This window comes from Metopolophium dirhodum, chromosome 8 (assembly GCF_019925205.1).
Source record: "Metopolophium dirhodum isolate CAU chromosome 8, ASM1992520v1, whole genome shotgun sequence".
Taxonomy (NCBI): domain Eukaryota; kingdom Metazoa; phylum Arthropoda; class Insecta; order Hemiptera; family Aphididae; genus Metopolophium; species Metopolophium dirhodum.
This window is the reverse complement of record NC_083567.1, coordinates 18,876,104-18,903,298: the sequence shown is the minus strand read 5'-3', so window position 1 is coordinate 18,903,298 and position 27,195 is coordinate 18,876,104. Positions and strand designations below refer to the sequence as shown.

The following is a 27,195-nucleotide window of genomic DNA, read 5'->3' as shown; positions in this document are numbered from 1 at the left end:
GTGGATAAAGAAAAGCAGGCAGAAAAAATAAATATAAAAACGTCCGCCACACGTAAAATTGCGAGCGAGCGAGGCGAAGAAACCAGAGACCCCCCCTCTATCGGGTGGACCGCGCGGCCATAATCTCCTTTCTATGGACGTGTCCCCCGTGCTATTAGTGATTACGTACGTTCTGTTATTATCATTTTCAAAAAGATGTAGCGCACGCACGCACACACGCTCACGGCACACACAGAAAAACGCCAACAAGTGAATATAACCGTATCATCATCATTATTCATTATCATCCGTTTGTGTAATTGTGTTTCGCCAGTGTCCGTCGTCGCGGTCTATAGTATAGTGAGTGGGTACGCAAAATTGATTTTTTTTCTGGTTTCCACGAACGGTTTTGCAGAAATAGGACCTTTGGTCGCCTAGGTTTTCTCGTCGCCGGACCCTTAACGCTCTGAGAACCGTAGTTGCGCGCGCGATGTCGTACCGCCGTCCGTCTGCGTTTGACGACTACACGTCGTTATCCGACAGCGATTGACGCACGATTCACCATCCGGACGAGGCCGTCTTATCATCGATCGGATTCAATATTATTTCGACGACACTACGACAGACACTCCTGAGAGCCGGAACTCGTCTGTGGCTGCGCGATCCATCGTCGACGTCGGTATGGATCTTGAGTTTTCTATCGTCACTTCCCCCCCCGGGAACCATTGCGTATTTGTGTTTCGTTTTAATATAGGCTCCACTGATGGTACAAGCATTGTGTAGAGTTAGTTCCCATCAAACCAACGGTTTTGCAGTTGGTCGTTATTATAAATACCAAACAGTGTCCCTAATAATTAATCGCGTATTGTCTTATCAGAATTCAGAATCACCTTAAAGGGTATAACAACCAGAAGATTGTAGTGTTAGACTAAACAATCTTACCCGGCCTAGCCGAGAATTTTCAACTGTCGACATGACTGGTACTTTTTGGATTTTCATATTCATACCTAGGTATGTAATACTCAGCATATTAAGACTCATTTATTATCAAAATTATTCACCTACGTAGCACCTAGAACCTAGGTAATTGTTATGACTATAACATCTTTGTATATTTAGATAACGTATATATTTCGTTTTCATAAATTATGAATTCCTATAAATAGTACAGTGTAATCTTTTGAAAAATATATGTTTTTTATCATTCTGTTTCATTAAACTTATTAAACCTATTCAAAAATATAAGCATTTTTTAAATTGTAGTTGGAAAGAACAAAGAAATTCAAGGAATTTGCAGCTTAAAAAAGTATTGATTTTGATATAAAGTTGAATTATTAATAAATGTAGGTAAACAAATTTAAATTAATTAAGAAATTAGAAAATTATATAATTTATTTTACTATAATAGATATTACATCCAATATGTAAACAAATAAAAATAATATTATAGTAAGCAAGGAAGTTTGTTTTGTAATTTCTAGTTTATATTAAGTATATTTTTGATGATAGTATCTTGTTTATGTTGAATTTTTTTTTTCTAATGAATTGCTTTCTTATTTTTAATGACATTTTTATATTCTGTTAATACTTATAACTTTATAAGTATAAACAATTATTTTGTAGCCCTGCCCTTAAATGCATTAATGAATACAACCTTGAGCTAGACCATTCCACATGATTTGGATTTTATGAATTTAACCATATTATCTTACCTATCTCATACTTATTTGAAATGATTTTATTTAAAATTTGTATTTTGTATTGTTAATACTAGCCTAATATTTAATCATTAAAAAGTCACTTAATAAACTAATTCAGTATTATTTAAATCATTTTTTAAATTTAAATTCTAATATTAATATTTTTTTTTTTTTTTTGATAAGTTATGCCACTTGTTGATAGAGCATGAACTTTAAATGCCATGGGTGAAGGCAACCAGAGGTACATAGTGCAAGTGTTTGTGGGTGCTTTATCCCAATGTTATGAAGCACTCAGTGTGGAGGCTAGCAAACAAACTTCTTCTGATGAGATTGTTAGCTGTATTGTGGAACGACTTTCTTTATCAGGGGGTTGTGGAACTACTTGCAACAGTGCATTTGAGCTAGCTGAGGTGGTTGGTGATGCTCTTGGACGAGAATGTAAAGAACGCAGACTTGGTCCTACAGAATGCCCTGTAGCTGTTATGCTTTTATGGCCCCAACCTCGTAGGCACACTCAACAAGAAGAATATTATAGGTAAAACATAGATTAAAGATATTCTAAACATTTAGTTACTATTTTATTCATCACTAATTATTAATTTTCAGATTTTATTTGAGAGAAAAACTATCAGACAGTCTGTGGGCTGATGGTTTCACTATGGACCCACAACTTATAAGAGACTACTTCTATAGATTTCTTTATCAACCCCAAGATCGAGAATATCCAGATCTTTGTCAACTACCTGATCTCAACGAACAAACACTTTTAGACAACCTAAGAGCTAGATTTTTGGCTGGTCATATATATACATATGTTGGTTCCATTTTAATTGCAGTTAATCCTTTTAAGGTAAAATATAGTAATAATTTATTGAGTTTTTCATTAGTAAAATATTATAGCATTCATTTAGCAGGTGATCTATTTGGTTTAGTCAATAATCTTGAATTAGAATACGATATATTCTTAATACTGTTAATCGTTAACACATTTTATAAACTTTAAATTGGGCGCAAATAAACTAAATATTGAGTGATGTGGTCAGTAAAAAAATTTAAATGTCATAAAAAAAAATATATGGCAAAACCCCAGAAATTTTACCTTTCTCTGGTAGTTTGATCGAGGCTTGGTATAGGTCAATGATAGAAAACAGTTTTAAATTTAAATTTAAATTAATTTTTAAAAAAATTTAAGTTTTATATTTTAAATAAAATGTTGCTGATATTTTAAAAGTTTATTATGATAAATATATTTATTGTAACAATAATTTGTAAACACATATTTAATTACATTTTTTCTGTAGTTATCTGCTAAAAAAATTATAATATTACAATATTACCACATATATTTATACATTAATTTTTGTTATTAGTTTCATCCCATTTATAATCCAAAATACGTAAAACTCTATCAAAACCGAAGACTTGGTCCCGAGCTGCCTCCTCATATTTTTGCCATTGCTGACGCTGCGTACCATTGTATGCTAAGGGAAAGACGTAATCAATGCATTGTGATAAGTGGAGAAAGTGGTAGTGGCAAAACAGAATCTACAAATTTTCTTTTACACCACCTCACTGCTCTGAGTCAGAAAGGCAGTCATGGGAGTGGTGTAGAACAGACTATACTTAGTGCTGGTCCAGTGTTAGAAGTATGTTATTAAATATTTAAACTTTTTTTTTTGTAACACTGCAATATATTATTATTATTTAGGCTTTTGGCAATGCTAAAACTGCACATAATAATAATTCAAGTCGATTTGGTAAGTTCATACAAGTTAATTACAAAGAAAATGGAATGGTACATGGGTAAGTACTTAATAATTAAATATTGTAAGCTTTTAACTTATTATCATTTTTATATGATTGTTGAATAATTATTTAAAATTGTATTTTAAATATTTTAATACTTAAATTTCAAAAATCGTAACTAAGACTTACATGTTTTAACTTTTATTTTTTTGTAAATTGTAGTGCGGTTGTTCAAAAATATCTTTTAGAAAAATCCAGAATTTGTTCCCAGGGACAAAATGAACGTAATTATCATGTATTTTATTACCTTTTAAATGGAGCTAGTGATACAGAAAAAGAGGCATTACATTTACACCGAGTAGATTATTATAACTATTTAAATGGAGTAAGAACATTTTTATATATTAATATATTAGCATTCATTTTAACTTTAATGAAAATGTTTGTGTTTAAATTTTTAGAGTGGATGTTACACTTTAGGTAATTTAGATGAAAAATATGAATTCTCTAGATTAAAACAATCTATGGAAATGGTAGGTTTCACACCTGAGAAACAACGCCGATTATTTGCAGTTCTTTCAGCAGTTTTATTATTAGGTAATTAATAATTATATTATACAATATAGCAATAATTCTTTTCCTCAATATTTTTAAATTCATTTTTATTTTTAGGAAATGTTGATTTTCAACCTCGCAAGTCTGCTTACCATCATGATGAAGCGGTTGCTGTACGTAACCCTGAAATAGTGTTTTTAATATCACAACTTCTTAGAGTAAAACAGGAAACATTGTTAGCTGCTTTAACAGCTAAACGTGCTAAAGCATCTGGAGAAACATTAGTAATTAATTATAAGTTACCTGAGGTAATATATTAATTTTTTCTGTATTTACACTTTCAAACAACATTATTGTTTTAAATATTATAGGCTATAGCAGCTAGAGATGCAATGGCAAAATGTCTTTATGGTGCTTTATTTGATTGGATTGTATTACAAGTAAACCATGCATTACTTTCAAAAAAAGATACTTTAAGAGATCATCAAGGAAATTCAATTGGAGTGTTAGATATATTTGGATTTGAAGACTTTGGTACTTCAAATAGGTAAATCATAAATAAATTTTATATTTTGATTTATGTACAATAAATATATGGTTTATTTAGTTTTGAGCAATTTTGCATAAATTATGCCAATGAACATCTTCAATATTATTTCAATCAACATGTGTTTAAATATGAACAAGAAGAATACCGCAAAGAAGGAATTAAATGGAGCGATATAGATTTTTTAGATAATACTGGATGTTTGCAATTGATTGAAGGCAAACCTAATGGATTATTGTGTGTTTTAGATGATCAATGCAAGTAAGTAGTAATAATATTTACAGTTAAACTAGGCATAACTTAATATTACCTACAGTAATTTTACTGTACACACCATTAGACCTTTATACAGTATTTTCACTATTACCATTTGTTTCATAGTTTTCCTGGCTCATCTTCTGAAACATTATTACAAAAATTTAACTCTGTTCACAAGGATAACAAGTTCTATGAAATGCCTCAACGTAAAGAAAATGCTTTCATTGTGAGACATTATGCTGGACGAGTTAAATATCAAGTAATTTAACACATTATACATCATATTTTTAATTTATTAAAATCTAGTTGTATACCTTGATTTAAATTGTATGTACTAAAGATATTATATTTCACCAGTCCAAATATTTAATTGCTTTTTGAGTTTTAAATAATAATTAAATTAGACCAACTAGATGATTCATGAACAATTTTAGATTCTGAGCGAAGCGATGAATGTATTGATTTTATAATGATGTTTTTTTATTTTTGTGTCTGTCATCACCTTTTAGGACAGTAAAAATGCTTGGATTTTCAACAGTAACTTTTCTGATAAGAAAGTGAATCTAGTTGGTACTTTGGGGGGGTCAAAAGTAAATATTTCCCAGTAGTTTTCAAAAGCGACATGAAAAACAAGAGAAAAATTAAGGAAAAACGGGTTAAAATCTGTTCTCAAAATTTTGGTTTTTGGTGCAACTCTTAAACAAATGACCGTAGGTATGTGAAATTTTGACTGAATGTTTATATTAGCATTTACTATACACCAAAACATTTTCCAAATATTTTGATTTATTTTGAGCTGTGTAAGGACATTGTCAATTTCCATTTTTTTAGTTTTTTTTTCTATAAATATCAATACAATTTTATCTGTTTGGTAAAAGAGCTTGAAAATTTAATAGAAAGCTTCTAGGTTATTGTTTCAAAGGCAAATAAAAAAAATTAAAAATCGTTAGTCACAGTTTTTATTTATAAGCATTTTAAGTTCAAATCTTGACAAAATACATTAAAATTAGCAAATTATTTTGAGTTGAGAATTCATAAAAATTTTGCTTTTTAAATCTAAGATTTGAAATTTTAATACAAGATTATCCATAAGTTTGTCTACCTTTATCAAAAAAAAAAAATGTCTACAAGAAAGTCAAATTAAATTTTTATGAGCGTTTGAAATTCATATTTTCACAACATTTGATATTCACTCGATATCTCATGTAACGTTTTTCTTATTTTGTTGTAATTAAAAAACGTATGACTGTAGATACATGAACATTTTACTGAATGTTTATATTTTCATTTTCTATACACCATACAATTTTGAAAATATTTTGACTCTTTTTGAACTGTTTACGGACATTGTTAGTTTTCAATTATTTTAGTTTTTTTTCTATAAATATCAATAAAATTTTATTTGTTGGGTAAAAAGCGTGAAAATTTGATGCAAGGCTCCTGATATATTGTTACAATAGCAGTTGAAAAATATTAAAAATACATGAGCACAATTTTGTTTTTATAAGCATTTAAAGTTCAAATTTTGACAAGGTTTAATAATTATATTGTAGTTATAAATGTATAAAATGTTCAACTTTTATAGCTAAGGATAGACAATTTAAAACAAGGCTCCACGTAAATAGGTTATATATAAATTACTTTATTCACAATAATATCAACAAATTTACTTAGTAATATCATAGGCTGACTGACCGTTTTCGCTCAGAAACGTTTTTCTTATACAATGATATTTATCATTGAATTCAAATTTAACACCATCCATCACAGTGACCCACTTGTAACCTACTGTACAGCAGAGCGACATCCACTTGCCCACCTTTTTATAATTCATCTGATACTAATGTTTCTAATTTAAAATTTATAACTTTATAAGTATACAATTCAGAAGGGTTCTTTTTATATTTATTTCACTGACAAATATTGTATTAATGACAGGCTAATACAAAATGAGAATAGTTTAATTATATCTTTAATTTCAAGTTTTTTTACCAACGTTAAAAGGTATGATAATTAAATGTTTTTAAATATAATCTCACTAGTAAGAGTTGGGCAGGAAATCAACTTTAAAAAATTCTCAAGTCTAGTTTGTTTAGTCAATTACATTATATGTAAACATAAGTACTGTACTATTTTATTGGAAAAATGGTCTTGATTGAATTATTTAATTTTTATTCCATATCCACTAAACACTTTATAAATCACCGTGTCAACAATAAAACTGTAATTTCTGTGTCAGCGCACAATACTCAAGACTAATTTTGAGTACTTGACTTTTGAGTTACTCAAATCTAATAAATAAGTGCTTGATTCACTTCAAAAAAAACAATACCTACCCAACTTCACTCATTACATTAATATTTTAAAAATTATACCCGTTTTCTTTTGCTAAGTCCATCTTTTAGTCTAGGCGTTGATGGAGATTTCTAGTAGTTTTGTAAATCGCATAAAATTAAAAGAGAACTTTAAATTATTTCTATAAATTAAATTGTTAACTATTTATTTTAATGTTTTTATTTTAACTTTTTTATTTAATGCCAAAATGAATTATTCTATTTAGGTTTTTGAGATGAGAGAGAAAAATTTAGACCTTATGCGACAAGACATTGTAGGTGTATTAAAAAATAGTAGCATGGCTTTTGTCCGAGAACTTGTTGGTGCGGATCCAGTTGCAGTGTTCCGCTGGGCAATTGTAAGGGCATTTTTTAGAGGTTATTTTTCATTTCAAGAAGCTGGTCGTAGACATCGACAAAGTAGAGGTAATTGTTTATGTTTTTTAAACATATTATATAAATTACTTAAATTTTTAAAAATTATCTTAATTAATATTAATTATATCTCATTTTAGTTGACGGTGTAAAAGCTTCAAGTATATCTTTACGTTTCAGAAATAGTTTGCAAAATGACAGCTTAATCAGGTAATTTATTTTCTTCCTTTAATATAGTTATTGTATTAATACTAAAATACATAATATGTATGTAACCATTTCTTTAAGGATAGTTAACCATTGAACTATGTTATATCTAAAAATTTTATATTATATTTATATATATTATGAACAAATACAAAATGATTCAATATATTATAGATTTTAAAATAATTTATTATTTAAAAATGGGTGGAAAGAGCGCTTCCCAAACTGACTATGATTAAATATATTATATACTTTAAATAAATTAACAATAAATATTCCAAGATTAAATAGAGATATTTAATTAAGTTAAGTTTATTTATATTCAATTGTTATACAATTATTGCATTTTTCGTATGATTTGGAACAAAATTGTGCTATTATTTTTAAGTGTATTTTAACAGTTCCTTATCATATATCATCAAACATTCTGAAGGTTGACTAAATAAAAAAAAAGTAAAAATGCTTACTGTACATTTATTACTTTTAAATCAAATTTCAAAATACTTTATGTAATATCTGGATTTTTAAAAATATTTTTTTCATGTCCATAAAATTATAATTTAATGTAAATTTATTTATTTCTTAATATTAATTTTTATGCTACATCCAGTCATCTAGTAACAATGTCATCGGTGAACCTCACCATAAATCGTATTGTGTAAGTTAAGTTTAAATACTGTTGTTACTGCTTAAAATGTATCATTTTAATATTCATATCATATCTAAATATATTTATTATTTATACGTATTCATTTATGTTTAGACATATCATATGATATGTGGCTTATATTGTTTATTTTGGGCCAGTTTTATTTAAATTTAAAGTTACAATATTTATATATTATTTTTTTTCACATATTACCTCTGAATGAATTTAAGTTTGATTTTTTTTGTTCGTTGTTATTTAAACAAAACAAATTAGCATATTATTATTTAACATAATATTTACAGGTACACTCCAAAATTTCCCGTAAATTCCACATCATATGCAGGTGGATATGTGCTTAATGTGGGTAAAAAATTGGCATCTGCCCCAAACAATGAACATAATATATATAAAAATCATTCAGCTTTCAATAAATTTACAAATTTAGAAATTGTTAATTCTAATAAAATTATAAATAAAGAAGATATAAAAACTCGTGCCAATTGTAAATCTACGGATGAAGATAAAGTCATTGAACGAGCTACACAAATTGTTATGTATGTTTCCAAAATTTAAACATATTAAAACTTGGTGTTCGGATGGTTTCGGAAGTTTATAAAAACACTTGAAATGGGAATCTTCTATTTTATCTATCCTGTGCAATAAACAAACTACTCCAAACATATTAAAAATTAAAACATAATATTACATTTTATGAAATTATAATTTCCTTTTTAACATTATAAATATAATTTTACTTAAACATATTATGGTTTTTAGCATGGGATATGATTAGTTTGTACTTGGTATTATTTAAGCATGTGCATGGTTTGAAATCATATTTTGTAAATAATTATGATGCTAGGTTTTATTTTTCATCTATATTATAAAGTTAACAAATAATCATATTCTTTATTGTGAAAATGTTTCCAAAAAAATAATAATTTTAATTAGCTTTCATATATTTATCGTATATTTAATACACATTTTTAAACAAAAAAAATGTATTATTTATTACTACTAAAAATAAATCTGTTAGACCTTTATGAGTATTGAGTATAAATGAGTATAAAATATAAAAATGTATATTTGTTCCATATTCATTTATTTTAATAATATTAGTTGACATTTTAAAGTCTGTACACTTGTGTCTTGTGCTTTGTATTTTTTTCAATTATTTACTAACAAATAAAATTGTTTACATATAGACATTTTATAATTTTCTTGTTAACACACTTCCATATACACAAATTAAATATCTATAAATAGTTTTATAAATATTGGTTTTTATTTGACACAGCTAATAAAATATTAAATGTTACAGGAAAAATAAATCTTTTAGACCTAAAGACCGTGGTAACAAAGGATTGAAAAATCTTCAAAGTGTAAAAACACTTGCTGGACGAATACAAGTACAGGGTTCAATTAACAGTAAAGCGCGTAAACAACCTCTTACAGTAACTGCTCAATTTCAAATGTCTTTAAATAGCCTTATGGATACTCTTAATCAAGCAAATCCATTTTTTATTCGATGTATTAAAAGCAATAGTAATAAAGTGAGTCTTTTTAATAATTTCTAAAACTATTTATTTACATTTAAATCTTATATTTATTTTATAATATATAGGTTGCAAATATGTTTGATCATGATACTGTTCAAAGACAATTACGCTATACAGGAATGTTAGAAACTGTGAGAATTCGTCAAGCTGGATATAATGTACGACTTAGTTATGAGGAATTTGTTCAACTTTATCGAATATTACTACCTAAAGGACTTAATAGGTTAAAAAAAAAAATTATATATTAGCATGATTTAAGATAGTATCTTTAATTGTGTATATTAGTAATGTTTCTAATCAAATTTTAATTTTGTTGAACTAACTTTATATTATAGTAACTCTCAAGATGTTCGAAATTTCTTACAAACATTAAATTTAGATAGAGATAATTATCAAATTGGTGAATCAAAGGTATTTTTACGAGAGTGTGAAAAATTAAAACTTGACTATAGACTTCATCAACAAATTATGGCAAGCATTGTAACTATACAACGTTGGTTTCGTACACTATTACAACGAAGACAGTATCTTAGAATTACATGGGCTACAGAAACGTTACAAGTATAATTAAACGTTATAACATTTTATTTTTTGGACATAATATATTTTATTTTCCATTGTAGTCATGGTGGAGAATGATATTGGCTCAAAGGTTGGTTAATAAAATGAGAATGGATGAATCAGCTGCTGTTTATATACAATCTGTATGGCGAAAACATAGAGTAGCAAGCTGGTATAAGAATTTACGAAGAAGCGTTATTACTTTACAGGCCCATTCTCGGGGTTATTTAGCTCGACAAAAGTTTTCAAAAATAAAAAATACGGTATATCATTTTAATACATTTTGGAATTATTCTAATTTTAATTTAATATATAATATTTGCAGAGGAAGAGTATTTCAGCTCCTCAAATTAGCAATTCTAAAGAATCTAGTCAAGAAGAACTGCACGATTCTGAGTAAATATTTACATAACAATAATTGCGTTTTAATTAGCATAATTTATACTTTTTTCATTCATAGAAGTAGTGGAGGAGCAAAAGGTGACAGCGAATCAGAAGCTGATCCATTTATACAACCTAAAATGATGAATAATATTAAGTATGAAAATTAATTTATCAATTTAAAATTTCAATTTTTAATTGTTTTTACTTTATACAGAGAAGAACAATTTAAAGCCCCAAAAAGAAAAGTTTCATCTCGTCTGAGAATAGAATCTCACCCCACTGATGTACATAAAGGTATAGATATTAAATTATCAGTATTTTAATTTAAAATAGATAGAATTGTTCATTCTATTCACTTATGTATATATACATTATAGACTTTTCACATATATATTATGTCAAATGTTATTGAATTAAATCAAGAATATATAAATAAATAAAATAAGTGTTCTAAATGAAAATATATTAAATTTTGCATATTTTTTTTATTGTTTTTCATGATTAATAATTAAACTATTTCGTTATCAAAATAATAGATATTTATAAAATTTGTCAATTTTTAGTTGATATATTTCTAATTCTAAACCATCTTTATCGTACTAATAGTTTTTTAATATTACTTTAACTGTTACAAAAAAAAAAAAAAAATACTTTTGTATTTATTAGTTTGTAACAAAATTATTTTCCATTCCTTCATAATTTTATCGTATTATATGACATAATATGTGTTATATACCTACTCTTATATTTGTATACCATGATTAGTTTAAATATTTAGGTATCTTATATCTATGTTGTATAATATTTATATTCATATTATGAAAAATGTATTATTAGTAACAATTTTAGTATTTAAGTAGGGACTGTTATGTTACTATCTTAATTTGTTTTAAATAAAATAAAAAAAATTTAACTTCATAGAACGTTTTCACAAGACTGATGGTCCGACTCATGAAGGAACAGCGTTTAGTGATAGTGAATTAGATGATACTCATATGAAACCACCAGTTGTTTGGAGACGAAGAGAACGAACCAGTGATTCTAATAAACGCACTTTACTGACCAGAACTCCTCATGTTACTTCCGAGCCAAATCCTCCAGTCCGTTTATTGGGTCGACTTCGTGTATCCAATACTGAACCAGCACCAGAGTAAGATAAAAAATATTTGAATTTAGTAAAATATAAATTACCCAATGTCTAATATAGTAATATAATAACTAACAGACAGTTCAAGTATCTTCATACTTTTAGTTTTTTTAAGGCAATTATTTTTTTTACATATTTATGACAACGATGAAGTTATTAACTAATTAAAATATATTATTTACATTATTTAACACATTGATTGCATTCCATTGCCAATTGACGCTCTTAGGGTATTTTGACGCCATTTGGCTAAATTTTGATTAAATAGATATTTAAAAAATCTATTCATACACTGTTTGAAAGTATTACCATATGAAAGTAGTTTTTTTTTATTAGACATTATTGTTTTATGTACGCATTGGAAGGAGAACCACAAAAAGATGCAAGCAGTTGGTAGTCAATGAGTTGAGATTTTATTAAATCAGTCGACGGAGATCAGTTTATTTTATACATTTGGTAATATAGACTGCTTTTGCTGAAGGTGGGTTTCTGGATGTTGATGTTTGTATCATAATTCGGTATATCTTAGGTATTTGAAATGTATTGGTTGAACGGAATGAGTGTACCGCAAACCGGAATGTTTTTTTTTTCTGTAAATGTTTCTTATCCATGAAAGTGTCCATGTGTGAATGTGCACTATTTAAGGTATTTGAAGTCATAATTTTGTATTTTCTTGCAATTATAAATTGTTATCATGGAATTAAGAAAAAGTTATTAGTCTTGAACTATTGTGATTTAACTTAAGCGATGTCAAAGCACTATTTGTTTTCTCTCTGACCCACACGCATTTTAGCAAATTTAAGTTTAGCAGAACCAATCCTGTGTTATTACTTTTAATATTAGAGTGAATTCACCTATTATCAAACTTTAAGTTAAGAACATTATCCGTGTCCTTACGTTGGCTATTTTATGAAATTTCAATTAAGTTATGAGGGTGTAAATTATTACAATTTAAAAATACTTATAAATGTAAAAATTAAAATATTGTAAAAAAGCCATAGGGATATAGGTCATTTCTTAGCTTAAAGTTTGATAATATGTGAATTCACAATAATATTAAAAGTAATAACACAGGTTTGGTTTAGCTAAACATAAATTTGTTATGTCATAGAGATAAAACAAATGGTGCGCCGACTTCCTCATAACTATTTTGTTTTATAATATTATTTTGTATGAAAACCGTAAATATTATCTTTTCAATAGCAATTCCATTACAAATGAAAAAGAATTAAAAAGAAGAAACAGTGATGGCTCAACCACTCACTCGGGAAAATCAGATGAACCAAAATTAACATATTCACCGTCTTTTGAACTATTGGAATGGAAAGGCACTACCATGTTTACGATAGCTGGCCATCGATTTAGGAAATTAGGAAGATTTACTCCTCAAGATAAATGTACTTATTGTAATAAATTGATGGATGCCTTTTTAACTCAAGGACACAAATGCTCAGGTAATCTAAATATTTTTATTATGATGCATTTTTAATTTTTAATTGCAAAATGTCTCATTAAAATTATCTGCATAAAATGTTTTATTTGTTTAAATATTTTACATATTATATATTACTAGGTGTGTCCATGAACGAAAGTGAGGCAGAGCAATAAGTAGCTAGCCAATCAAATTGTTATATATTTTTTGTTTTTTTTTTATCATAAATTATATATTCAGTGTCATCTCAAACTGGTTCATAACATTCTTGTATGTTACTGAATCTCTTCTAAGTAGTGGTGAGCATATCCGGATTTCGAAAATCCGAATATGCTGATCCATGACTTGTTTTTATATTTCAATAAATTTAATTCTATAACATATTTTGATTACAATAAAAGAAACAATTTATTTTTCCATACATTAAAAATAATTATAAGTCACATAAAAAGCAAATCCATAAATCTGGATTATTTGAGAAATCCAGATAAGAATTTGATTCAAATCCGGATTTAGATATCCGGATATTTGGATAGTTCAGATATTCGTATGTCATGCCAATCCCTACTTCTAAGCATATTATATTGTGAAATTATAAATAAAAAACAATATATAAATCTATATTACAATGCATATTTTTTTTAAGATTATAAACTTTTTAAATTGCCAGTAGATCGCTAATTAATTATGTAGTCATAATAACTATTTTATTTTCTGTAACCAATGGCAACCATATAAATACACTAAAAAAAATTTGATTTTTACTTGAACCCATGTGAAAGCCCATCTAAAAATTCAAATTTTTTTAAACCATTTATTATTGCACCTCTACATTGTGGTCTGAAAGTATTATGACAATTTATTAGTGGCAGCATCTAGAAATGTCTACTTAATTTATGTAGGTACTCTTCAGATATTAATGAATATATATTTCAAGCTGCATAGAGCTGGAGGATGGGCTATATTAGTAATTACGAGAAAAACTATTAAATTGTGTATGCTGAACATAATTAGTCTTATTAAATTTTTTTTGAACTTATCACTCAATTATAGTGGTTTGATTTTTGTACCATTTTCTTATACAATTATTGATAAACAATTTATTATATTATATTTTAGATTGTAAAAAGTTATTTCATACAAAGTGTATTCAAAATGGTGGTGTATTACAAATGCCATGCATACAACAAAATGGATGTAATCGACCGACCAACAGAAGAAAACCTAGGAAACCTGCCCCTGCTGGCATTAAAGCACATATAACACCTAATATAGCGAATAATCAAAATAATACTACAATAGGAAAATTCAGTTTGACTGGTACATCAGAATTCACAGACCGCACGGACAAGATAATATCTGACGTGCGTGAACTTAAGATGATGCAAGATTTTATTACCAAAAAGGTTAGTTTATATTTTTTACTCAATGATTATTATTAATATTATTAGGTGTAACTTAAAAAATTGGATATGGCAAACTGTGGTCAATACATTTAAAAACTAATAGACCTAATAAACATAATATATCAATTGTGACACATATGTATACTCTATTATAAATTATTTTATACAGTTCCTTTGTTTATAGTATATATATTTAAATTAAAATATTAATGATGAGTTGCATTTATGTGAATTTTTTATCAAATATTAATAAGAGTAACATAACTGTTGGTATAAATTCAACAAACCTTACAAAAACAAAATAATATAATATATACCTAAAATATTAATTTAGAATTTTTCTTATAATTTATGTAATATTAAAATTGTCAATTACGTGCACTGAACAAAATAAGTTGCTTACAAGTAAATAAATTAAAAATAATGCATACTTAAGATAACATATGCTACCATAATAATATTTATAATTGCTCCTGCAATAAATAATATTGCTCTTGTAGGTTGGGGTAATACAAACACAGCATAAGAAATTGTATGCATTATTCTTACAAATGTATAAATCCTAAACAAGTTGTTCGCTATCATTTCTTGAGGTTTGCTGGCAACCAAAAGTAATCCAGTGATTAAAAATATAGGTATATTTTCCAAATCGTTTAAATGTGCCCTAAAATTGATATTCAAAATTATTATTTATATAATTATCAGTTATTTGTAGAACAATTCATTAACATTCATAATTTTACCTTCTTACTCTTTCGACATCTGGATCATCATATCTAATTTCCCCGCCTCCTTTGCTAATTGCAGTATCTTCTGGGCTTATGAAAACCTATTGAATACAATAATAATTACTCGGATAAATATTTTTTTTTACATTTCTTAGTTAAAAATTTGATTTTTGGGTTGGTTATAAAATGTAATATAAAGGGCATGTAAGAGTATCGATGCAGCAATTTTATCTACAGTATTTCAATGTATAACATTTAAAGGTCCCCACACACTGCAGCGGTGGCGGTAAATTGTGTCCAGACTCGTTTTACCACTATCGCTGCAGTGTGTGAGAACATAGAACATATAAATAGAAATGTATTTAAGAGCCACGCTATCCATACATGTGTTACCTCCATCTTTCAAACTTCCTTACAGCATACCAAATTGTTGTTCATCAGAATCGACTGTATGTTATTACTTTATTAGTTTTAAAATAAGAGTGATTTTACCTATTATCAAAGTTTAAGGCAAGAACATTTTCTGTGCTTAGGCGTCGGATTTTTCGATATTTTTATTTCTAAGATAGATATAAGCATTTTTAATTTGTAATATTTTACATACTCATACCTCGTTTGAAAATTAAAATATTGAAAAAAGTACAGTTAAGGCGCCCGGTGCCGATGCTATTTTGTTCTCAATAATACACTCTGCGGGAATAACGATACCGCCTTGTAGAATCAACCAAATTTCATAATTTTTTTTTAATTGCTATAGGGAAATATTTTACAGCCCGCATCGATCTCTGTTTTTTATTATTTTATTCTCAAACTTAATAATATGTTAAAAAAAATACAAGATAAAAAGCATTTTTTTACAATTTTTTTAATATATTTATTTGAAGTAAAATACAAAATCAAAGATCGATGCGGGCTGTAGGAAGTCTCCTTCTTTCAGATAAAAATATAGTCATCGCTACCAATACACCCTACCAACCCCCTAAATAGGTATCGGGTAGTAGATTAGTGGAAAAATCTTAGTATTAAAATAAAATTTAATTTTCTACTTGTATATAGAATTGTGGAAAATTTGAAATGTTCTTACCCTTAAGTTTGATTATGGGTAAATTCACTCTAATATAAAACATACTAAAAACACACAATCGATTTTGATGAACGCAAATTAGCTATTCCGTAGGTACGTTTGTAAAACGGACATGCATGGGTACTGGGCACGGCTGTATAATATAAGATACTATTTCATGGAACTGACTACTGGGTAGCGTCGGGGATTTGAAACTCTTATGTTTGTAAAGAATTATTTAGGATAAATGTATTATCAATTTTGATTCTGCCGCTTGGTCCTATGATGCGATCTTGAAAACGGATTTCAACGTCTTAATAATAGGTATGTTAAGTTTGGATCTTACGAAAAACTTTTTGCATTTCTTTAACCAAAAAAACGTAATTCACTATTGAATAATTGAATAAATGTTGGTAAGTGTAAGTCTTTAAATTTGTTAAACAATGTTAATAAGATCTATATTATAGAACATAAAATTGAGAATCTGAACAGATTTTCAAAATCCTTATCGCATTTTTATATTCATATATTTTATCAATCAGTACGTTTCAATAAAATTAGATCGTTTTTGATATGGTTATCAGCTTTGAGTGTTCAGACCATTAGGTGTAAAATTAGAAATGGGAGACTTTCATATCTTACAATATATATAAATTAATTTGTAGATAGTTGGTACAACTAAAAATGAATTGGCGGGACTTACCCCCCCCCCCCTATTTGTGCCAATGTAAAGTACTAATGCTTTCTTTTCTATTTATTTAATATTTATAAAGGAAAAAACCAGAAATTTAAGTTATATAAATATAAAATATGTTTTACTTTTACACTTATTTAAAATAATTAAATTTAAGCATTGAATATAAACACTTTTACCTATATCTAAAAATAAACGTAAATAAATCTTACTTTTTTTCGAAATCGCTGAAGTGCCGTTAGAAAAGACATCATAATCATTTTTAAAATAAGAATGCTTCCATAAAATGCATAACATTCAAACACTGGATTTGATATCATAAATAATCCCATGGTAGAATTATCTGACATTTTACAAAAATATATTGCCGCACTTATTACTGTTGGAAAATTGTATTACTTTGAAAAATAGTTTAACCAAGGCAACTTGCGGACAAGGAATGAGAAGAATTTTGACTGTTGATATACTACCGTGCTGCCAGTTTTTACTAGTAACGATAACCCTCAACTTTTTGACCGACAATTCTACTTCCCCTTCCATAATTCGACGACCTACATTGTTTTATTCGTAAATGATATGCTTATATTCAAAATGTTCACAATTTATTTATAAAGAATCATTAATATAATATAAATTTATAATCTCATTGAAAATGAACCTTTTTAAACTGCATGGGACATTAGACATGGGGCATTAACTGTACCTATGAATATAAATTATTAATATTAGGTAATAATAATTGGTTTTTACTACTTGATACCTTTCCCAAGTTAATATAATATAATCTATGGTCCTTCAAAAAAAGTTATTTACTCGTATCATAAATAGTCATAAACCAAATCAAACTGTTAATTATGCAAAAATAATTATAAAATGTACCTTCATAGAAGGTTAATATTTTTTTTGAAATAAAATCAAAATTTTTCTGAAAATTGTTGACTGATGTGGGTGCTCTATCGTGTTAACGATTGAAGTATTAAGTTTAGTACGTACCAATTCCAAACAATTATAAAATATTGTATTATTAAATTTTTAGGTTAAGAATCACCCCATATACAAAATATATAATTATAGTTATTTTAAAATATCCTAAAGGGTTAGTTTGCGTGTATTTTCCTTTAGCTATTGATTTTTATCATATAATATTCGTATCGGTTTTTGTAAATAATTAAATGTTTTATGTTCAAAGTTCAAAGTTCAAATGTTGTACATCCTTTTTCGTAGTTAAAATAGTTAATTTTTAAGCCATTATTTTATTTAAACTAGTTGAATTTAGGCAACCTCGTGGGCTTTTTATTATTATTTTAAAGCGAGTTTAAGTATTTTAAAATTGTAAATTGCTTGTACATCTTTTGAATACTTTTTAAATACTCATTGTTCGCTTTAAAATTAAAATGTATTAAAAAGCCTATAAGGTTGCCTAGATAATGATCTTAACTTTAGATTTTAAAAGAGGTCAATTCACACTAATTTTTAAATTAACGAAGCTACACGTATTTTGCTGAGCGACAATTTTCTATGTTACGCACTTGTAAGACGCAGACAACACTTCGGGAATCATGTCCTCTTAATTGATTTTACACGAAAACTATTATATTAAAGTGTCAAAATACCTAAGTTTACTATTATATGCTTAAAGTATTTTATCAAATTAATTTTTAAAGTTTGGCATCGATAAAGTTTTTCTAGTCGACGTAACCTAGGATGTAATTTTTAAGTTTTATGTGTGGCCTACTTTCACTCAGTTGCCTAATAATTTTAGTAATTAACTATTTTTTAGAACGTTTTTTTTTATTATACTCAAAAGCGTTTCATTTATAGTTTTACAGACTATTTAAAGTCTGTAAGGGTTAGTCTAAATTTGTTTTTTTTTTAGAATTTTTCCTTGCAAAATGATGTATATTAGATAGTACCTAAGTGTAGCGAAAAATGTATTTATTAAACAATGATAAGTGTTATAAATGTATTGATTGATTTTACAATGCGTGTTTTTTATGTAGGCACCTATACATGATTTATAGTAGAAAGAATTCTTCGATCTTCAACTGAGAATGGTTTTGGATAGCAAATTGGATCTAGTTGTTACTTTTGACTTTTGAGAGGTAAAAATGGATAATTTGTAGTATTTTTCAAAATAAATTATCTTCTATCAAACGATTTTCTTATTTTGTTGTAATACAAAAAACAATGACCGTAGATACTTAAAATTGTTGTTAAAAGATTATGTTAGCATTTTCTATAAATAGAATAATTTTCAAAATATTTTTTACCTCTGAACTAATAATTATAGAAATTTGACATTTTCGATTTTTTTTTTTTTATCTTTAATTGTTGATAAAAAAAATTTACTCGGTAAAGAACTATTCAGAATAAGAACACACCGGTTTTGACCATGGCCGCCTGGTGTGTTCTTAATCTGAATAGAGGCTACTGACGGTTTTACCTTACGGACATTTTTACAGCTAATATATTATATATTTATATAATCGAGCCTGCCGAATACGATAGAAAAATCGGCTGATTCGTTTACCTGATCGGAAGGGGGAGGGGTGTCTCAAAAATCAACTTGATTTAGTGCCTCAGCCACCAATACCAAATGATTTGAAATAATTAAATGATGTTATAAAAAAATCTGAAGATAAAAATTCAGATTCTAACATATACCTAAGCACAATTTTTTTTTATACATTTTAAATTTAAATTTGGATGAAATTATATATTTTTTTTTTTTTATTAAGTGTAAGGCTTCAACAGCTGAGGTTATTAGCCTGTAAATTATATATTTAAACAAAGTATATTAACCACTTATTATTTTGTTGAAATTCAAAAATATTATTCATAGGAATTTGAAACTTTGACGAATATTATTATATTTTATTTTATATACGTAATAAAATTTTCATTTTATTTAGATTAATTTGAATCTATTATCTATTTATACCACAAACCTATTCACATTTCACACCGATCTACGGTTATTTATTGACTCAAAAATTAATAATAATAATTAAATATTTATAAATAATATAATTTTTTCGGAATTTAAATAAATTTAGTAAAATAAATTGCGCTTTAATTTCAGTATTAAAAAACATATCATGAAAAAAAATTTCTAATAATATATACTTTGTATAGTATAGACTTACAGTCTTTTTTCGTTCATTATTCGTCTGCAATTATTTATCATTGAATTCCAATTTAAAATATACATAACATTACTTACTACTCATTAACGACTCTACACCTATATTGTGCATTGGCGCAACGAGGGGGATTTACCCTCCCCCCCTAAAAAAATGTTCCTCATTGATTTAGATATGAGCTCCCTCTAGGTTATTTTAAATAAACAGTTTTGTTAATCCCCCCAGAATTTTAACCCTAGTTGCGCCTATGATACTCTGTACAGTAGATTTGTTACCTATTTTTCTCCTTTTGTATTTTTTGTGGCTGATGTCGGGGTTTTTTAAACAGAAAATTCATGCCAATATTCAACATTGTTTCTAGCAAATTGTATTTAGTTGATACTTTGGAGTTAGGGGTAAAAAAAGTATAAAATCCTCCGTATTCTCGTATTTTTTTAATAATTTGCAAAAATTTGCCATAAAAAAATAAAAACTGCAACTACGAATTCAAAATTTGAATAGTTACATTTATGATAAGTTATACTTAAATGTCATACTTAGGTTTAAAGTGCCGAACCACGAAAACTATAAAACTGCTGCAGGACACATTTCACCGCTCACCGCGGCGGTAAAGCCAAGACAATAGAATTTAACACCACCGCTGCAGTGTGTGTGTGTGGACCTTTATACTGCATATTTATAATTCATAAATATTCTTCGAAGTATAAAATATCGAGTAGCGTGCTACGTTTATGTCTCACGAATACACGATCACCCGATCCTTATATCGATTTTGATGAAATTTGATATAATTTTAACTTAAAATATCAATTCTAGTTATTTTGCTGTAATTCAAAAAATAATAATCTTAGAAACTTAAAAAAAATTATTTTTTGATAATATTATAGCTTGAACCTATTCACACCATTCAAGTCGATATTGACTTATAAGTTATTAACGATCATTTCTGTAATAAATAATGATATTAGTATATTTTTTTCAATACTTTTGTAGTTTTTCAACATATACTAATTAGTTCAACCAGGTGCGTACTTAAGGGAGCCCATGGAGCCCGTGCCCTGCCCATTGACCGTATTTTACAGTTGCCCCCCCCCCCCCCCATTTTGTATCCCACTGGTATTTTATACTTAGTCATTACATTATTTTGAGATGATAAATATGAGTTAACTATGCATAATTCTAATTTTTTGTTTGAAAAATGAAAACATTACGACACAGATAAAGTTCTTCCCTGTGCGTTGTTGAACTTTGGTAATTCTGCTATAAATACTGAGGGAGTTAAATTGTTCCGCGCAAAACATTTTTTGATTTGTTGTACATTTCTAAGATGGAGACAACACATGTGTGTCTGACGCCCTCTTAAAAAATTGTTATTAATCAATAATCAGTAGGTAAAATACAGTAAACACCCATAATGTTTTTTGGTAGGTAACATACTTCACCAGCGAAGTAGCGTTAGGTAGCATACTACACGACTTACGATTACCAAACTTAGTACCTACCAGTGCCTTGGGGCCATCAATAGTTAGAGTCCATAGTGAAAATCTCTAGGCCTGTATTTGTCCCTGACCTACTTAATGAAAGTTTGAACATTTTTTATTCTTATGTTACAGTTAAAAAATATTATAATAAGATACTAGGCACAGATTTTTTGTTAAGTCTTGATGAACTCTTAAATTTTAACAATATTGGATACTTAAGAGTTAAGAGGATGTCAGTCTTACCTGTGCAGTGTGCATCTTACAAATACAAGGCTAATATAAAGTCCAACATTTAACGATTGTATTTTATAATATCAGTATATATTTTTGTTTTATTGAATATTGGTAGTAAGGTATTAGGTAGGTCACTATTTAATAATAATCATTATTGATCTTTACTTGTAGGTCACAATAAGGATACATGATAAATTATAATTTCTGTATACTTGAACTTTACAATGCTCAAATTTTATTTTTTATCAGGAAAATTTGTATCTTGTTATCAGTTATTAAAAATGTAATAATTTAATTAATTTAAAATTTAAAATTTCTCTGAAGAGAACAAATATTACAAAATGTTTTGAAGAAAGTAAGAAGTTGAAACAAGTATGATTATTAACTTAGTCCTGCTCAAACTTGTTTTTTCAATGTGATATTTATGATTATTTTCAAATATAATACCATAACACAAGCATACCCACCACAATGACCCATGTAAATCCTATAAAATTATTTATTTAAATAAAACTGTCTCCCTTTTGTTTTTACATACTTCTATAAAATTACAAAATTACAACATCAAATTATTCAAATCAATAAGTAGATAATATTAATTTAATTTTTATATTTCAGCTATACAAAATTGAACGAGAAGAAGTTAAAAAACCATCCCAAGTTGATAGAATATTTAAACAGGCATTACGTGAGTTTAAGGAAAATCTTATTGCAACTTATAGTGTTGCTAATAAACAAGGAAACGGTCAAGTGCTCAATATTAAATATAAAGATCTAATTGCCAACTTCTTACATGTAAGATATTGTATTTTTTAATTTTTGCATACATACTTATGTTAAAAATATTTTTTTATATAGGTGATTGAAACAGTATGTGGTAATGAGAAAATCCAAGATGATTTTCCAGTGACTCTTTGTGTTAATGCGTTTCGTGGTTTTATGAATGAGTTTATGAGTCAAAATCGAGTTGAAACAGAAAAGCCCAGTAAAACAAAACGTAAAAAACAGAAAAAACAGAAATCTGAAGACCACATTATTCATGGTGGCCACGTGTTACAAATGAGTATGATAAACATTCCTACAGCTTGTGAAGTTTGCACTTCATTCTTTTTGTGGCCAATTGAAAGAAGTTTGGTGTGTCGAAGTGAGTATAACTTTGGTATTTTTAAAATAATTAAAAACATTTTTTTACAGCTGTATAATTTTGATTTCTTTTAGATTGTAAATTGACATGTCATAAAAAATGTTATACTCGTGCAAATCTAGAGTGTTTAAAAGACATGAATTCTTCCACTGCAAACATGCAGTCAAAGGGGATTTGCGTTGCTAAAGGAAAAGTTTTTGGACGTCCTTTAGGTGAATTAGATTTGAGCATGGGTAAAGTTCCAGCTGTCGTTGAATGTCTTATAACTATTATTGAAATGTATGGAATGTACACAGAAGGCATTTACCGTAAACCTGGAGTAAGTTTTTTTACAAATATTCAGTTTATGTTGTATTAATTTTATATAATTAATGAATAAATAAAAACAAATAATTTGTTCATAACGGATGATTTTTATGTATCTGTTATAGCTTACAACACGTGTAAATGAACTTAAAGAACTCATTGATAACAATGACGTAAGCAAAATTGAATTTGAAAAATATCAGGTAAGTTAGTTTACTTAATAATAATAAAAAAAACTAGTCCAGCTTTTAGGCATATTTTAAATTTAAATCAAGAATGTTTTGTATTCTATATTTCTATGCTACCTAGTACTCATATTATTTAACAAATACATATTGTTTATTCGGCATACATTAATGTGAACTTTTAGTTTCAATAATATGTTAAATTATGTGCAACAGGTTCATGTGCTGGCCAGTGTATTGAAGTCATTTTTACGTGACATGCCAGAACCATTATTAACATTTGACTGTTATGATGATTTTATTCGTGCTGCTAGCCTATCAGAAGATCGTGTCTCAACACTGTTTAACATTTTAAAAAAATTACCAAAAGTCAACTATGATTTAATGGAGAGACTTGTTTTTCATCTTGCTAGGTACTTATTATAAGCTAACATTTTTCTCCAATTTATTTTGATATAACTCTTTTTTCAGGGTTGCATTACATGAAAATGTGAACCGCATGAATGCTAGTTCATTGGCTATAGTGTTTGCGCCATGTGTACTAAGAACAAATAAATTAGTTCCTGCACAAGAATCACTTAGGGACATTGAACAACAGACTCTTTGCATCAGTTCTATAATTAGCCACCAAATGGATAAAATCAAATCAACATTAGCTGACATTGATACATTAGATACTGCACATCATACAGCTACACATCGATTGTCTTCTTTACGTATTTCAAAAGTATGTACATTATTAAATTTCTAGAGTTGTTAAAAATTAAACTATCTAATGTTTTAGGTGTATGGACCAACTGAAGGACCCAGTAAAATGGATGAAGAAGAAGAAATGCTGGTTGGACAAATTCAAGAAATCAAGAAAGAGAAAGACTTTTTAACCTCTAATTTACCAAGTTTACGACGCACAAATTCAGATGATGATCTCTTATCAACTGATGATGGAAGTTTAGATGATGTTGACACAAGTAAGTTTTTTATGTTCCTAAACTTTCTACTATAAACTTTGATTATCATATATTTCATACCAATCATAGTATAGATTAGTATATATTCATATTAATGATACTATATAAAATAAATAATATTACAAATAATCACAATTTAGTATTTACCCAGTATAGACTGTCACAATCTATACCATCATCAAAACAAAAAGTAATATCTATTTATAATACTATATTTTGTTCTTGATTGTTTCTAGATACACTTAGTAGTAATCGCAAAGCTAAACTGAAAAATACTACAAAAAAATCTAAACGTTCGAACAATAATACATTGGATAGCGATGAGGATCCAATTATGGTTTGAACATAGTACATTAATTTTACTTAATGCATTTTCTTTTGTATTTTTTAAACATATATAGTTATGAGTGTATTTTATTATTTAAGACTTGATAAAATACTTAAGTTATCCCAAAGGCTGTTACTTTTGTATAACTTGTTGTTTTGTATTATATTTTTTCCATTATATGTTGGTTAGTTGGTGCTATATCATTGTTATTTTATTTTTTTAATTACTATTATTAATTTTTTTAGTAGCCTTGTAAAAAAGAAAAAATGTTTGTTAAACGTAAAGACTGTACTCCGATCAGAGTTGTGGTTATTTTGTACTTCTGTTCTTTATTGATACTTCTTTAGAATTTCATTTATAATGTTAATTGACACAAATGAATTTTATACTAAACGAGTGAGTTTATTTTTTTTAATTGCCAACTTCTTAAACATCTTGTTTATTTTGATTTAATTTTTTTATATTTGTATGTATAATATAGTTGCTTAGTGAAAATGTATTTTTTTTAAACTATTCATCATAGTTTATTATAATAAACTTTTTATTTTACCATGACCAAATAATTTACAGAAACTATTTTATGTATAGCATTTATGTTAAGCTATTTTTTTATTTTTATTACATTTTGTATTCATCTATAAACATATATTATGTTGAATGGCCCTTATATCATTTTATTATTACTATTTTAGATTTAAAATTTCACTAATTAAATCAATATTGAAAAAAATTCCTACTCTTAGTCAAAACAAAAAAAAATATTTCTTTTTTTAATCAATTAAGTTCCCCAACTTGTGTCAAACTTTTCCATTTATTCATAAGTGTATATTTTATTTTTCGTGAACAACGAGTAAGTGCTGTGATCTAAAAACAAAATTAATTAATCTTATATAATGATTTAATATCTGTTTTTTTTTATGTGTATAGAAGTAATGTACAAATAAATGTTACGCCATATTGAAAACTTCTAAATTGTTAAACAAAGTTGGGTATATTTTCAATTTTTGTGAATTATATATATACTTGTAACAATGTGTTTCATACTCAAATTAATTCTACAAAAATCATTCTCAATTATTTGTTATGTTTTAAATTTCTTGTTAATAAATATTAAATTTATTTTTGTTGTAATACTTGTTAATTAAGTAACCTTTATTTAAATATTAGTTGTTAAATAACTAAATAACAAAGTAGAAAGTTACATTAAGTAAAATGGTTTATAATTTAATATAATTACATGAATTGAAAATGTTGGACCCATGTTTTTGTTTACTTATTATGAAACTAATTTCCATGGTACATTATTTATTATAGATTAGTTTTTCAAAAATGTTTTTAGAAGAAAATAAGTTTTTTTAATTATTTTATTAATTGCATTTATATATTTTTTTTATTAGGTATTATTTTAATTTTATTATTATTTATATGAGTACCAGAAAAAAGTTCAAAATCATTTTGAATTTAAATTGTATTATGATTTAAAAAAAAAAGTAAACTTAAATAAAATGTTAATTTATTCCAATAACACAAAGTTAAAAACATGTAATTTAAATTATGTTTTATTTTTTATTAAATTGAAGTATTTTCTTTTGTCAACATAAATGAGTTGTGTATTGTTAACCATAATTTATTGTTATTTTGATTGTATATTATTAATATTCTGATTAACACTATTGAATGTATTGCCTTAAGAAATATACCATTAATTGTGGTAGTTAAACTGTGTATGGATCCAGATCTAGAACATACTCATATTTTTAATGAAAATATTTATGATTAATTCATAATAATTTTTATGTAGAACAGATGTTAAAATACATAATTATTAATTTTACAATGCTGTGTTTCACTCATGTAATATTATTATCTGTGATTTATCTTCCATTCTATATAATATGATATATTCATTGTATAGATACATTGGTGTTTTCTTAAGTATTTACATAATTTAAACCCAATATAAAGCTTATTAGTTTTGTAATTAAATATTCTCAATGTATATAAGAAAGTGAACATGTTTTGTTGTTGTAAAACATTTATTATTATATAATATGTAGCGGAAAAAATTGAATTGTCTGTACAT

At 26.9% G+C, this 27,195-nt stretch overlaps 2 protein-coding genes across 6 annotated transcripts; one reads left to right on the top strand and one right to left on the bottom strand.

Annotated features, from left to right (window-relative positions):
* Positions 1-25,310, top strand: LOC132949931 (unconventional myosin-IXAa-like). 5 transcript variants are annotated; one of them, XM_061021057.1, is made up of 32 exons: positions 1-658; positions 1,863-2,214; positions 2,286-2,529; positions 3,050-3,325; positions 3,388-3,482; positions 3,648-3,810; positions 3,887-4,022; positions 4,098-4,288; positions 4,352-4,527; positions 4,588-4,788; positions 4,909-5,044; positions 7,346-7,544; positions 7,634-7,703; positions 8,652-8,903; positions 9,671-9,902; positions 9,974-10,131; positions 10,244-10,469; positions 10,532-10,732; positions 10,795-10,865; positions 10,933-11,007; positions 11,068-11,147; positions 11,775-12,003; positions 13,204-13,454; positions 14,552-14,838; positions 22,800-22,976; positions 23,040-23,325; positions 23,400-23,644; positions 23,757-23,834; positions 24,033-24,229; positions 24,288-24,543; positions 24,601-24,784; positions 25,021-25,310. In XM_061021057.1, exons 2-32 carry the CDS (start codon positions 1,901-1,903, stop codon positions 25,125-25,127), a joined length of 5,793 nt encoding a protein of 1,930 aa, XP_060877040.1. In that variant the 5' UTR covers positions 1-658; positions 1,863-1,900; the 3' UTR covers positions 25,128-25,310. The 5 variants fall into 5 exon arrangements, with proteins under 5 accessions (XP_060877040.1, XP_060877037.1, XP_060877041.1 ...); XM_061021054.1 differs by having other exon boundaries at positions 3-658; positions 10,930-11,007; XM_061021058.1 differs by lacking the exon at positions 8,652-8,903 and adding an exon at positions 8,311-8,358 and having other exon boundaries at positions 4-658; positions 10,930-11,007.
* Positions 15,001-17,768, bottom strand: LOC132949933 (microsomal glutathione S-transferase 1-like). The gene is made up of 3 exons (XM_061021061.1): positions 17,536-17,768; positions 15,582-15,667; positions 15,001-15,502 (listed from the first exon to the last, which is right to left on the bottom strand). Exons 1-3 carry the CDS (start codon positions 17,671-17,673, stop codon positions 15,253-15,255), a joined length of 474 nt encoding a protein of 157 aa, XP_060877044.1. The 5' UTR covers positions 17,674-17,768; the 3' UTR covers positions 15,001-15,252.
* Positions 25,311-27,195: the final 1,885 nt, after the last annotated feature.